The sequence below is a fragment of the Mirounga angustirostris genome, unplaced genomic scaffold, assembly GCF_029215605.1.
Source record: "Mirounga angustirostris isolate CCGP_5_RB_7025 unplaced genomic scaffold, mMirAng1.0.hap1 SCAF_13, whole genome shotgun sequence".
Taxonomy (NCBI): Eukaryota; Metazoa; Chordata; class Mammalia; order Carnivora; family Phocidae; genus Mirounga; species Mirounga angustirostris.
In genome coordinates, this window is record NW_026991721.1 from 61,774,756 (window position 1) to 61,790,812 (window position 16,057).

Here is a 16,057-nt window from a genome sequence, read left to right on the forward strand (position 1 = left end):
CCTGGGTGGCTCAGTCATTAAGCGTCTGCCTTCGGCTCGGGTCATGATCCCAGGGTCCTGGGATCGAGACCCGCATCAGGCTCCCTGCTCAGCAGGAAGCCTGCTTCTCCCTCTCCCCCTCCCCCTGCTTGTGTTCCGTTTCTCACTGTGTCTCTGTCAAATAAATAAATAAATATAATCTTTTAAAAAAAATAAAAGTTCAGTTACAAAGATAAGAACACAGCAATCACTGTATGACCATGAGCAAGTGATACCATCACTCTGGATTAATTTTTTGCATTTATGAGATGAAAGAGTTGAATAAAACCCTTTGGTCACAGTCACTTCCGACATTCTGTTTCTCATCGTTTAACTGATCTTATCAAACAAACCTGCAAGCATTTAAGGTTAGAAATACATCTGACATACCTGTTAAGGGGATCAAAATTAAGGACAAATAATTTACTTTTGTTTTTTCTTTCTTCCAAGATTTTATTTAAATTCAAGTTAGTTCACATGTAGTATAGTATTAGTTTCAGGGGTAGAATTTAGTGATTCATCAGTTGCATATAACACCCAGTGCTCATTACCTCAAGTGCCCTCCTTAAAGTCCATCACCCAACTACCCCATCCTCCCACCCATTCTGCCCTCCAGCAACCCTCAGTTTGTTCCCTATAGTTAAGAGTTTCTCATGGTTTGCCTCCCCCTGTCTTTATCTTATTTTATTTTTCCCTCCCTTCCCCTATGTTCATCTGTTTTGTTTCTTAAATTCCACATGAGTGAAATCATATATTTGTCTTTCTCTGACTTATTTCATTTAGCATAATACCCTCTAGTTCCATCCACGTTGTTGCAAATGGCTGAGTAATATTCCATTGTACATATATACACATCTTTTTTTTCCCCAAGATTTTATTTATTTTTTTTGTCAGAGAGACAGAGACACAGACAGAGCACCAGCAGGGGGAGCAGCAAGCAGAGGGAGAAGCAGGCTCCCCACTGAGCAAGGAGTGCAATATGGGACTATGACTTGAGCTGAAGGCAGACACTTAACTGACTGAGCCACCCAGGTGTCCCATCACTTTATTTTTTTTTTATTTATTTTATCTTTTATTTTTTATTCTAATTCCAGTGTAATTAACATACAGTGTTATATTAGTTTCAGGTGTACAATATAGTGATTCAATAGTTCCATATATTACTCAGTGCTCATCAAGAAAAAGTGTACTCTTAATCCCCTCCATCTATTTCACCCATCCACCCTCCCACCTCCCCTCTGGCAACCATCAGTTTGTTCTCTACAGTTAAGAATCTGTTTTTCAGGGTGCCTGGGTGGCTCAGTTGGTTAAGCGACTGCTTTCGGCTCAGGTCATGATCCTGGAGTCCCTGGATCGAGTCCCGCATCGGGCTCCCTGCTCTGCAGGGAGTCTGCTTCTCCCTCTGACCCTCCCCCCTCTCATGTGCTCTCTCTCTCTCATTCTCTCTGTCTCAAATAAATAAATTAAAAAAAAAAAAAAAAAAAAAAAAAAAAAAAGAATCTGTTTTTCGGTTTGTCTCTTTTCTTTGTTCGTTTCTTTCTTAAGTTCAGTATAAGAGTGAAATCATATGGTATTTTTCTTTCTCTGACTGACTTATTTCACTTAGCATAATACCCTCCAGATCCATCCATGTTGTTGCAAATAACAAGATTTCATTCTCTTTTCTAAGTAATCTTCCTATACATATACACCACTTCTTTTTTATCCATTCATCAATCGATGGACACTTGGGCTGCTTCCATAATTTGGCTATTGTAAATAATGCTCCTATAAACACAGGGGTATACATATCTTTTTGAATTAGTGTTTTTGTATTCTTTGAGTAAATACCCAGTAGTACAATTGCTAGAACATAGGGTTGTCCTATTTTTAATTTTTTGAGGAAGCCGCATACTATTTTCCACAGTGGCTGCACCAGTTTGCATTCTTACCAACAGTGCACAAGGGGTCCTTTTTCTCTACCATCCTTGTCAACACTTGTTGTTTCTTGTGTTTTTGATTTTAGCTATTCCAACAGGTATGAGGTGATATCTCACTGTGGTTTTGATTTGCATTTCATTGATGATGACCATCTTTTCATGTGTCTGTTGGCCAGCTGTATGTCTTCTTTGGAGAAATGTCTGTTCATGTCTTCTGCCCATTTTTAATTGGATTATTTGTTTTACTGGTGTTGAGTTGTGTAAGTTCTTTATATATTTTGGACACTAACCCTTTATCAGATACGTCATTTGAAAATATCTTCTCCCATTCAGTAGGTTGCCTTTTTTTAGTTTTGTTAATTATTTCTTTTGCTGTGCAGAAGCTTTTTATTTTGATGTAGTCCCAATAGTTTATCAAGAGACGTATCGAGAAAGATGTTGCTATGGCCGGTGTCAGAGAAATTACTGCCTGTGCTCTCTTCTAGGATTTCTATGGTTTCAGGTCTCACATTTAGATCCTTAATCCATTGAGTTTATTTTTGTGTATGGTGTAAGAAAGTGGTCTAGTTTCATTCTTTTGCGTGTAGCTGTCCAGTTTTCCCAACACCATTTGTTGAAACTGTCTTTTTCCCATTGCATATTCCTGCCTCCTTTGTCAATAATTGACCAAATAGGGTGCCTGGGTGGCTCAGTCGTTAAGCGTCTGCCTTCGGCTCAGGTCATGATCCCAGGGTCCTGGGATCGAGCCCCGCATCGGGCTCCCTGCTCCGCGGGAAGCCTGCTTCTCCCTCTCCCACTCCCCCTGCTTGTGTTTCTGCTCTCGCTATCTCTCTCTCTGTCAAATAAATAAATAAAATCTTTAAAAAAATAAATACATACAAATAATTGACCAAATAATCTTGGGTTTATTTCTGGACTCTATTCTGTTCCACTGATCTAAGGGTCTATTTTTAAACATAGCACCTATTAACAATAGATTATTGTGCACTTTAAAATATGTTAAGAGAATAGATCTCATGTTAAGTATATTTACCACAAAAACAAACAAAACCCACAAAATAACATAAGGAAATTTTTGGAAGTGACAGATCTGTGTAGTGATAGATTGATTATGGTGACAGTATCATGGGTGTATGCATATGTCCAACTTGTCAAAATGTGTACATTAAAATAATGTGTGTAGGGGGCGCCTGGGTGGCTCAGTCGTTAAGCGTCTGCCTTTGGCTCAGGTCACGGTCTCAGGGTCCTGGGATCAGGCCCTGCATCGGGCTCCCTGCTCGGCGGGAAGCCTGCTTCTCCTTCTCCCACTTCCCCTGTTTGTGTTCCCTCTCTCGCTGTCTCTCGCTCTCTCAAATAAATAAATGAAATCTTTAAAAATAAATAAATAAATAAATAAAAATAAAATATGTGTGTAGGGACACCTGGGTGGCTCAGTCGGTTAAGCTACCCACTCTTGATCTCAGCTCAGGTCTTATCTCAGGGTCATGAGTAGGTGTGGAGTCTACTTAAAAAAAAATGTGTAATTTTTTGTATATCAAGTATACCTCAATAAAGCTTAAAAACATTACTGTCTGTAGAATTGAAAAAACATCCCAACAATAAGCTTAAACTGAACAACACACTTTGGCCTGGCACATAATTGGCACCCAGTAAATTCTTGTGTCTAGATAATGATATTACTGCTATCAAATTAAAACAGAGAAGCAAAAACATTTTCATGTGTGTAAGATTAATGTGTTGAAGACAATTCAACTACAAGGATTTCATGTAAGTAATGTAAGATGTCTAAAATTGAAAACTACATCCATCTCTCAGTTTTAAAAAATACATATTAAATTAGTATCAAGCAAAGTGTGCCTGCTCTCCAGTAATGGTATATTTATTTAAAACAAACACACCTAATTCCAAGTTAACAGGATCTTAAAATCAGTACTATCTCATTATATTAACAATATTTTTAAAGCCAAGGAAGAGCAGTCAGAGCCCAGATGTGGTCTCCCCTTGGCTGCCAAGGAAAAGAGCACAGGTTCACGAGCAACCATAGCTCACCTTGTTGCGGCATTCCTTGAGCAGGCCCTCTACAAACTTCCAGTTGGTTTGAGCAATCACTGATGGGGAGAGGTTGGACAGTTTGGGTTGGCGGATGGTACTGCCCATATTCCTGGCTTCCTGGATGTACTTCTACAGCAAACAGAAAAATGAAAGGCTCTTTGGATCCATGCACACAAACCACAGTGACCAGTACTAATGAGAGCCTGAAGAGGGCACTACTATCATCCCACACTTTCTTACTGCCTCTTTCTTACGCTTACCGTTGGAGGTGGAAAGCTTAAAATGCAATTCTTGCAGCAAAAAGAAAAACTAAGACAATATGATAAGTTTTCTCTGATGTAAGGCATTTCATGAGTACCGTAATTACCTTTGCTTTAATGATAGGAGAGGTAAAGAGCACATGGCTAACACATAGCTAACACATGGCTGCAGCATGTATAGCTCAGTGTACAAACCCACTCAAATTTCAAAGTACTAATGAGAAACTCATTTTCTCCACCATGCTGCAAGGAGTTTAACTCTTCCGCCCATATCAAAAATATCTACCCTTACTATCATGAAGTATAGCCTTGCTAAATTAGGGCCTGGAAAATAAGAGTGCACATTCAAAACAACAACTGCATCTTCTGTTTTTCTACAATGTCCTGGTGATTCTCCATATGCTATTTGTTTTAACACAGAGCTCGTATCAATTCAGTGAACTGCGCACTGACATCCTATCAGCAGCGCAAGTTCGCAACCAATATTTTTACCCTAGACTTTCCAGTAGTACAATTCTGTCCATTCTATCTTCTGGTCCTCAATCTGCCCCTCCTACCAACCCCCAAGGTTAGGCTTCAATTCCTTCACCTGGACTACTGCTACCTGCCTCCTAGTTTGTTACCTACCTCCTCTCCTGTACCTCTTTATTCCAAAGTATTCTGTCCACAGCCTCCATTACACAACAACTACCAAGCGTTTGATCCTCCATTTCTTCTACTTGAATGCTCTTATTTGTCTCTCACAATCCCATCATCCTTTGAGGCTTAAAGAGATGATGGCTCCCTCGGTCTTATTTGAATACTACGCCAGGTAGAACTGAGCTCTGATCATCAGAGATCAAACACTGACTTGCCTTTCATATGGCCCTTTCCAAAGACTGTTCTACTAAAGTTATTTGTGTACCTGACTTTGTTCCCTTAATAAACTGGTATTCCCTGAGGACAAGTCTACCTCCCCTGTCATCTTTTTATTTCAGAGTGCTTACTACAGTGATTTGACCAAAAAAACATGCTCAATAAACACTACTAAAAAAAGTAATATGGAGGTGAGGTGGAAGACCCAGGGGACACTTCTAAAATAACACCAATACCCCAAATCCCTTATGCCACCTTCATAAAAAGTCTAAGCACAATCATATTCTTTAAATCAGCAGTTAAAAATTCATAACCATACCCTGCAATTCTAATTTATTCCTTTAAAAAACAGCAAAGACAAAATGGTATTTGTTTTCCCATTCATTTAGGTGCCAGACACATTTGAAAACAATATGCTTTAACAGGTTTTAAATGTATAAAATGTAAATTGTAAGGTCTTTTCTCAAAGAGAAGCTCCTGAAATGGGACTCTGAAGGTGAAGCTCCATTTTCACAACTTCTCTGCAACTAAGTAAGGCAGGGTCTCCATTCTGAGGTTAAGAACTAGAAACTTCACTGGGAACAAGTTACAGTAGAGCTAAGAAACTCAGCTGGTAAACTCAGGAGGTCAATTCAGGAATCCCTAATCCCAAGGCACCTGATGATAACATTCCTCTCTTGTACCTCTAAGAAAAAAAGTCAAGATTACCCGATTTAAATTAAGATACACAAAAAATAGAAGAAAAGCTCCCTACTCCCCAGTGATTCACAGTATTAACTCAAGTCCAGCTTTTCTTCCTTCTCACTCTAACAGAATTAACTTCTTTACTACCATACTACACACATAAAAAGCCTCACAAATTTTAAAAGTATTCTCCCAAATTTCAGACTCTTATCTTCTGAGGTTCCTATCACACTCCCCAGAGATCATACATGACTGAGTACTGAAAGGACAGTGAAAGGCTCTCTTCTTAAGCAGGACATCATTCCTGATGGGGCTACAAACAGGGTGTGGCTCAGGGAGAGGATCTACATGGTTAATAGCCAGCTGTCACTTGCAGAACATCGTACATTCTGGATTTGTCATAACCAAGGCCCAGTATCAGGTATCAGGAACTAACCCTAGTATTAACCCTTCTTTATGGGGAGAGGTCATTGCTAAGACATTTGAGTTAGATCAGAGGCCAAGGAAATGGGAAAGAGAAGGAGAGTATAAAACAGTCATAGTGTCACTGTTTGTCACTCTTAAGGTGTCTTACCTCTCTCTGGTCATTATCTAAACGCAGGTGTTCTGTGTGCTGCTTCTGCCGATCTTTCCGCCTCCACTGGGCAGGGGCATTCCTTTTTGTCCACCTGACAGAATCCAAGCAGGCGAATTATGAACATCGCACTAAAAAAGTAAAGTCAAGTTACTGACAGGAGAGAACCTGGACATCTAGGGAACAACACTGGGCATAGAAAAACCACCAAAAAGTCACCAGAGATAGCTCAGAGACCTTGAAGAAAAGGAGCTTAGACCTCAGTGACTAGGCAAGAGAAACTTGGGAACATAGACACAGCTCTCTTAAGACATGTACAAAAACACTTCATATGCAGACCCAAAACTATACTCATTCAACTTTGTCTGGGCTTTGATACACTCATCTCCAAAAGTAATTAAAAAAGAGCAACCCTGCTAAAGTAATTACTTTCAGTTCAGACTCCAATTATTTCAATTACCACTTACTGAAGATACAATGCTAGCTAGGTATGGTATGGAATTTAGCTGAGAGATGACTGCAACCTATCTGCAGCCTGGCTTTCTGCAGCTTCTGGGCATGTGGAGCTATCCCAATCTGCAGAGTAGAGACAGGAATTAATTATACTTTGTCACCGTATTCTTGTTCAAACAACCTGACAGTCTGGGTCTTTTCCATATTTGCTTTACAAAATTCCAGGAGTCTTCTATCAGCTCAGGCCCAGATACTAGATAGCCCTCACCACCTTGGTTAGGGAGCTGGATCAGGGAATCCCTGGGGTTGACTCACTTGTTGCTGGCTGGCCCAGTGGAAAGTACATCAGACTGCAACTTAGGGAAAAAGCCCGGCTCATACTTCCCTTGTCCAATCTTCATGTCAAGTAAATGGGGGTGAATCGCAGTATGGTCAATTTTTGCCAGACGCAGTTCAATTGCTTTCTCTGGATGAGAACAACAAAAATAAGTCAAATATTTTTTTAAAATATACCATATTTTAGGCCATAAAGTAAGTCTCAATTCATTTAAGATCATTTGAATCATACAAAATATGTCCTCTGACCACAATAATCAATAACATCATCTTAAAACTAAGTAACACACTTCTATATAAAACTCATGGGTCAAAAAGAAATCAAAAGAGAAAGTTTTCTGAAACTGAATAAAGATGAAAACACAAAATATCAGCATATGTCATTAAAATATTACTCGAAAGGAGATTTACAGCACTAAATACCTATTTTAGAAAAGGAAGGTCTCAAACTAATGACCTCAGCTTCCACCTTAAGAAACCGGAAAAAGACAAGGAAATTAAATCCAGAGCAAATACAAGAAAGGAAAAAATAAAGGCCAGAATAAAATCAGTGAAACAGCAAACAGAGAAAATTAAAAATCCAAACAGTGGTTCTTTCAGAAGATCAGTAAAACTAATAAAAAAAGTCCGGTCGGGATAAAAAGTAAAAGACACAAATGAACATTATCAGGAATGAGGTGACATTGCTACAGATTCCACGGATATTAATAAAGGAATATTCAAATAATTTAATGTCAACAAATTTAACAATAGGTTAGATGGAGAAATTCCTTGAAAAACACAAACTGCAAAAGCTCATTTAAGAAGAAACAGATATGAATAACCTTATATCTATTTTAAAAATTGAATCTGTAGTTTATTTTTTATTTTATTTTTTTAGTAGGCTCCACACCCAGTGTGGGGCTTGAATGCACAACCTTGAGATTAAGAGTCACTTGCTCTACTGACTGAGCCAGCCACAGATCCCCGAATCTGTAATTCAAAACCTTCCCACAAAAAACTCCAGGCCCAGATGGCTTCACTGATGAATTCTGCCAAACATCCAAAGAAGACATAGTATCAGTTACACAAGCTCTCAAGGAAACTGAAGAGGAAAGAATACTTGCCAACTTATTCTTTGAAGCTAGCATTATCCTGATACCAAATCAGACCAAAATATTACCAAAAAAAACTATGAACCAATATCCCTCATGAACATAGATGCAAAAATCCTAAACAAAATTTTTGTAAATCTAATCCAATAATATACAAAAAGGATAATACATCATGACCAAATACAGTTTATTTCAGGAATTCAAGTTGATTTACACATTCAAAAATCAATGAATGTCGTCATTCACCAAATTAAAAAACTAAATCTAATAACCGTATAATTACCTCAACAGATGCAGAAAAAGCATCTGACAAAATACAACATCCACTTCTGATAAAAATTCTCAACAAACTAGTAACAGAAACAAGTATCCATCTAATAAAAGATATTCACTGAGGGGCATCTGGGTGGCTCAGTCAGTCAAGCATCCAACTCTTGATTTCAGTTCAGGTCATGAACTCAGGGTAGCGAGATTGAGCCCCATGTTGGGTTCCGTGCTCAGTGGGGAGTCTGCTCGAGATTCTCTCTCTCCCTCTCCCTCTGCCCCTTCCCCTCCACATGCTTGCTTGCTTTCTCTCTCAAAATAAATAAATAAATCTTAAAAAAAAAAAAGATATCCATTGAAAAACCTACAGCTAACATCATACTTAATGGTAAATGCTTTCCCCTAAAATCAGGAATAAGACAACAATGTCCACTATCACCACGTCTATTTGACACTGTAGTAAAGGTTCTAGCCAGTGCAATATGGTTAAGATAAAGAAAAGACATCTGGATTGAAAAGGAAAAAGTAAAACTATCACTATTTGCAGGTAATATGATTATGTAGAAAAATCTGCTAGAATGAACAAAAAACTACTAGAAATAATATAGTACGGCTGTAGGGCACATATCAATATACAGAACTCGTATTTCTAAGTATTAGCCATGAACAATCAGAAATTAAAATACCAAGAAATATGACATACTTAAAAGATAAATCTGACAAAAGATAGGCAAAACTTGCACAGTGAAAACTATATAACACTGCTGAGAGAAACTAAAGAAGACCTAAATGACCTAAATGAATGGAGAGATATGCCATGTCCACAGATCAGAAAACTCAATAACGTTAAGCTGTCAAATCTCCCTAAATTATCTATAGATTCAAGGCAATTTCAATTAAAATCTCAGAAGATTATTTGTGAAAATTGGTAAGCTGATCCTATATATATATGAAATACAAAGAGCCCAGAATAGTCAAAGCAACTTTGAAAAAGAAGAATAGAGTCGGAGGACTAACATTACCTGACTTCAAGATTTCATATAAAGCTACAGTAATCCAGACAATGTGGTACTGATGTAAATGGAGACTAAAAGATTAATGAAAGAGAACAGAGAATCCAGAAATAGACCCACATGTATATAGATCACGGATATTTTGACAAAGGTTAGAAAGCAATTCACTGGAGAAAGGATAGTCCTTGCTGGCTAACAGAACATAATTTAAAAAAAAAAAAAAAAAAGGATATTCTTTTCAACATGTGATGCTGGAACAAGTGGATATCCACATGGAAAAAATGACCTTGGGTCCTTAGCTTACACTATCTATAAAAATTAACTTGAAATGGATCATAGGCCCAAATATAATGCCTGAAAACATAAAACTTCTAGAAAGAGATATAGAGAAAAAAAAATCTGTGACTTTGGTTAAGCAAAAATTTCTTACATATAATATCAAAAGTATAATCGATTTTCTCCCTAAGAATTTTAATCTCTATACCCAACATGGGGCTCAAACTCACAACCCTGAGATCAAGAATCTCATGCTTTACCAACTGAGCCAGCCAGGCACCCCATTTTTTTTAAAGATTTGATCCATTTTTTAAAAAACTGATAATTCAGTCCTCTTCAAAATTTAAAATGTTGTTCTTAAAAAACCACTGTTAAGAGAACAAAAAGACAAGCCACAGAGTAGGGTCAATATATGTAAATCATATATCTGATAAAGGACTTGTATCCAGAATATAAAAACAACTTTCAAAACTCAAAAAACAAACAAAAAAAACCCAAAAAGGTGGGGGGGAGACACTTCACCAGAAAAGATGAAATGAATGAATGGCAAATAAGCAGACGGAAAAATGTTCAACATCATTTGTCATCAGGAACACCCAAATCAAAACCACAATGAGGTATTACTACAAACCCAGTAGAACGGCTAAAATGGAAAAGACTGACCATACTCAATGTTGGCAACAATGTAGAGTAACTATAACTGTCATACACTACTAGTGGGAATATAAAATGTACAACCAACCACTTTGAAAGACAATTTGTCAGTTTCTTTAAAAAAGTCAACATACAAATATCACATGATCCAGTCATTCCACTCCTAGGTATTTATGCAAGGGAAAGGAAAACATGTAAACAAATGTTCATAGCCCAAATGCCTACCAACTGGTAAATAAACAAACTTCAGTAATATCCATACAATGGAATACTACTCAGCAATAAAGGGAATATGAATGAACCTCAAAATAATTATGCAGAGTAAAAGAAGCCAAACTAAAAAACAACAACAACAAAAACATACTGTGTGATTCCATTTATATAAACTTCTAGAAAATGAACTCTATAGTAGCAGAAATCATAGCACTGGTTGCCTCAGGATTTGGGGAGAGAATGGGGAGGGGACAGGTTGGAGGTATTACAAAAGGCCATGAGAAAACTTTTGAGGGTAATGGGTGTATTTGCTTGTTCTTGATATAAATTTAAACATATATCAAAATTTTAAGTATGTGCAGTTTTCTTATATGTCAATTATACTTCAGAAAAAAAATTTTAAAGATTTTATTTATTTATTTATGAGAGAGAGTGCACAAGCAGGGGGAGTGGTAGGCAATGAGAGAAGCAGGCTCCCCGCTGAGCAGGGAGCCTGCTGAACTTCAATCCCAGGACCCCAGGATCATGACCTGAGCAGAAGGCAGACGCTTAACCGACTGAGTCACCCAGCTGTGCCCAGAAAAATATTTTCTTAATATTTTATGTATTTATTTGAGAGAGAGAGAGCACAAGCTGAGGGGAAGGTTAGAGGGAGAGGGAGAAGGAAAAGCAGACTCCCTGATGAGCGGGGAGCCCAGCTTGGGGCTTGATCCCAGGATCCCGAGATCACGACCTGAGCCGAAGCCAAATACTCAACCAACTGAGCCACCCAGGCACCCCTAAACTTCAAAAATTTTAAAGAATAAGGCAGGTCCCCACCTGTGAGCACAGTGAGTCCTGAAGGGTTCATAACCTGGACCAATCTGTGGGAGCCTACCTACAGGTTGGGAGGAGGAACAGGCTCATGTGCACTTTGTTTCTCACCACACCTCCAGCCCTCATATTTGTAGCACCTCTAGATTGGTGTGAGTCATGAGCCAAGCCGACCAATTAAAAAAAAAAAAAAAATTAAAGAGTATGAACAAAAAAAGCTGGTAACCCTCTTGGTATTTCCTAGAGTCATATAAAAACACCTCAGCCTTTGGGTCTTGATGTTATCCTAGGTCAAGTCACCTTCTCATTTTGGGCCTCCCTCACTTCTTCCCGCTCTTACTCTCATTCAACAGAACTTATTCAGTGTCTAAAATGTGCCAGGTACTATTCTAGGCCCTGCAGATACAATGGTGAATCAAAGGAACATCTTTATCTATAAAATTAGTGGGTTAGAACAATTGATTGCCATCAAGATCCCTTTTAAATGTAGCATTTTAAAAGATCTCCAAAAAGATCCTTTTAGCTAACTGAACATAGTAATAAAAAATTTAAAAATAAAAACTTTAAGAAAAAAAATCCTTTTAGTTATGTTTTTACCATTTTCCAATCAGATTGCTTCAAGAAGTTGAGGTGTGAGATGTGAGATGGAGTGAGGTGACTGAACTAGTCCTCCAGGCTAGGGATCTGAGACCAGTGGCAAGAACCCTGCTCTCGCATATTTGGAGTACATCTCTCTAGGGCATACCTAAAATATTGCCATTATTCCTAAGAGCAGAGCACAGAGTTGCCAAAGGGTCTGTGACACCCATTTTTCTGAAATGAGTCATACAAATGAGGGTTAGGTGACCCTCCTTCCATATCCTAAACCCCACATTCTAACAAGCCCATAAGAACATGTGCTCTGGCCACAACTGAGACCAGAGTAATTTAAATCCATATGCTGCAGTGCTTGGTGTTCAACAAATGGATTACAGATGGGCTGAGAATTGATTGCCTAGACCCTTGCGGCAGATGGGCAAGGCCTCAAGTGACTAGAGCTTCTAATTTTATAGCCTTTAGCTATACACAAACTCCTCCCTTTATTTCAGTGAATCATATACAAATATTATCATTTTCAAGTGTAACACAACATGCAAAGATTGGGAAGTCCTGATTTAACTGATGGCTTGGGAGACGTTTCTCTAAACTGACACTCTTTAAAAAAAATCTCCATCAAACTTCCCAGGACCAAAATCTTAGGCAGGGTTCAGGAATACAAAGCCTGATGTGTTCCAGGAGGCAGGCATGACTATGTTAGAGTAATCCACTTGCATAGGCAACATGTCCTCATGTCATCTTAATGAAAAGCCTGGAACAAGAGTTGAAAGGTAAAGAGAGAAGGCTAGAGAACATAAGTTTGACAAAGAAAGGACTCTGTCCAAATTGTCACCAGTTTTGGGGCACCTGGGTGGCTCAGTCAGTTAAGCATCCGACTCTTGATTTCAGCTCCGGTCAGGATCTCAGAGTCGTGAGACTGAGTCCCACATCAGGCTCCATGCTCAGTGCAGTCTGCTTGTGATTCTTTCCCCCTCCCACTCCCTACCCCCTCTGCTCTTCCTCACACTCGTGTGCATGCACTCGTGCACTCATTCTCTCTCTCAAATAAAATCTAAAAAAAATTTTTTTTAATTGTCACCAGTTTCATCTTCAAAACCTAGAAAAATGCCTGGCACATTCATTCACCCAGTAAATATCTGTTGAACACTTACTGTATGTTGAGCATGTAATAGGTATTATACAATTTGGTAAATGAATGAACAAAATATACAAAAGGCTCCAACAAGGACACTGAACAACCCACAAGGAAGTGAACATACTACTTAACGTGACACCTCAAATGAGACTATTCTCTAGCTAAGCTGATCTAGATAGGGCCTCTGTGAACAAAAAGGTCTTTTCAATCACGCACGTAGCAAACAACTTTTAACATCTGTATGTGTTAGGCCAATACTAGCAGATTAGGGGCAGGAAAATGAGTAAATAGTCTCTGCTCTTAAATTTTCCCCTGATAATAACAGCTCAAACTAATAGAGATTATAGAGAAGAGGCAAGAACAAAGCATCACAGGAGCACAGAGGGGGAATCCACGGACTCAGCCTGAGGTCCTCAGAGGAAAAGACATTTCACCTAAGTTTTTGTGGCAAATACTGTCAAGTGCCTAATCATAACTCATTCACCCCTTCTTTCTTGCTAATAGGGCCCTGATATTGTTCAGGGTAACATTACACCCAGTTCAATACTCACTTTCACAGCCTCCCTTGCACTTAAGGGTGGTCATATAACATGGTCATGGCCTATGAGACAACAGAAGTTATTGGGAATTTCTGGGAAAGCTTTAGTTTTCTGATACAAGAGGGAAAATACCACTGGTATCAACCTTCCCCTCTTCTTGCCCTGAATGTGAACATAAAAAGCCTCTTGTAACCATGAAGCAACAAGTATGAATATAAAAGTCAATATGTTAAGGATAACTGAGTGAAAAGATAGAATTTCAGTTCTTAATTACACTGCTGAGCAACTGAGCCAACACCAAAACCACTAATTCTGCATTTCTTACTAATTTGAGAAAAATAACCCCCATCCGTCTAACCCAAAGCTGATTAAATTCTCTATTACTTATAGCAGGATCCACTCCTAACTGACACAGTGTGAAAGGAGAAGAAGTTTGCCAGGCAAAAAAAGGGGGGAGGCTATGGGAGTAATTTACACAAAAGCAGAAACAGGGAGAGAAGCTGGCATGTTTAGGCACAGGGACACCTTAGTGACAAAATCCAAGGCAAGGACAGCACCAAGAAGGCCTCACCTGCTTCATCCACAGTGGTGCACTTCTGGTACATGGATGTGCGGAGAGTAGGTGTCCGAACATTCAACAGCCTGATTTTGTCTACTCGGGAATCAAATACCCGGAGCACGGGGTCTTTATCATCATCGTCATGACACATGATTTTGTTGTCAATGAAAGAAGCAAACATCTGGGTCTCTAGGAACCTTGAGAGGAAGGGCAGATATGGCTCAGGCTGGTCTGACAGAAAAGATGCCTGGTGGGACCAAAAGGAAACACAGTCATTGACAGGGAAGAGCGAAGCAGGTGTATCAGCCTTAACCAGCAAAGGCAACACACCCAAGGGATCCAGTAGGTTAATTTTTCTCTGAAGTTTCCCAGGTCTTTATGAAAAGCAAACAGCAAAATCTCTTCATTGTTTTGTTTTGTTTTTAACACTCATATAATTTCAAACATCGTGAAACTTTGACACACTAGCCCAAACTTACTCAGGTAACCTACTGTGGCAACCGATCTTCCCAGAATCCTGATGCTCAACCTGCATGTGCACCTTAGCCTAAGAGAGCTCTCAGACTCAAGGTAAATCACCTGATGGTAATAACCAGGACTCTGTTCTAAAGCAAGATCTTATATTTCATCAACATCACAAGGATTATGAACTTGTTTCCAGCATACAATGCAAGAAAACTCATCTTCAGTTAAATATCCAAAAGGCTCTGGCATGTTCTCATTCCTCACCACCTCTCCAGCAGGATTACTCACTTTATCAAAGTTTTGCATCTGCTCCCTGTTGGTAAACCAGGACTCCTTATCCTGGCTGGGCTGAATGACAAACACTTCATAGTCTGCAAACATCTGAGTGAAACGATTTGCAAAAACTTCGCGGATCTGAATGTTTAGCTGGTAAATCCTGAGTTCTTCCTCATCACACTGAACCTTCAGATCCTTATTGCTGCTGGGGTCTTCACGCACTTCCAGCTACAAAAAAAGAAAAAACAGCTGAATATATAACCTTTTTCTTTTTTTTTAAAGATTTTATTTATTTATTTGACAGAGACAGACACAGCGTATAACCTTTTTCTTTATCCCAAAAAAATGCAACTCATCTGTCCCCCACCTCCTCCTACCTTCCCCGCACCTTCCCCCAACAGTGGTCATTACTTCGCAGAAAATGGAGAAAAGAAACAAAAGAAAAAAAATGAAAGGAATTTTGACACACACAAGAGAAAAATGAGGGTGTTGGCACTTGCAGGTACCCAGGAAATGATAGTAGAAATAAGATCATTATGGGCAGAGATTCAGCAATAGAGGAAAAGCTGCCACTTATCTCAAGGGTCAGGAAAAGGAGGAAATCTGGAAAGTCAATGAGAAAATGATAATGCAAAGCAACAAAGTCAGACTCTGGCTCTCCCTTCATCTCTTTGATTTTCTCCCCCACATCACTGATCTTATCTATCTCCCTAAGAATTTCTCCTTACTGTGTCTGTTTTAACCTCTCTAAATATTCCTCTGCTCCTGTTTAGCCATGATTTTTAAAAAATATCTGCTTTCCTAACTAAATAGAACAGGAAAATGAAATGTTTCACACTTTACTAAAAAAAACAGCCCAACAAAATGATTACATTGGCCCATTCTGCTTATATGTAATTTACAAAAATAACTTAACAGTGAGAATGGGGGAGTGTGAAGAAATGGGTAAAAAAACTACAGAAAGCTGATAGTCTTATCAAAGTCGGGAGATGGAAAGCTAACTTCAGC

At 38.8% G+C, this 16,057-nt stretch overlaps 1 protein-coding gene across 5 annotated transcripts in view; it reads right to left on the reverse strand.

The window, feature by feature from the left end:
* The window catches only part of DENND5A (DENN domain containing 5A), a 100,684-nt gene that overhangs the window by 20,714 nt on the left and 63,913 nt on the right, over positions 1-16,057 (reverse strand). For all 5 annotated transcript variants that reach the window (XM_064577089.1, XM_064577086.1, XM_064577087.1 and 2 more), the window contains 5 exons: positions 15,062-15,277; positions 14,321-14,555; positions 7,131-7,281; positions 6,363-6,456; positions 3,987-4,118 (listed from right to left, as the gene is read on the reverse strand). In XM_064577089.1, coding sequence (XP_064433159.1) covers positions 3,987-4,118; positions 6,363-6,456; positions 7,131-7,281; positions 14,321-14,555; positions 15,062-15,277 — 828 coding nt within the window. The remainder of the gene's footprint in view (positions 1-3,986; positions 4,119-6,362; positions 6,457-7,130; positions 7,282-14,320; positions 14,556-15,061; positions 15,278-16,057) is intronic.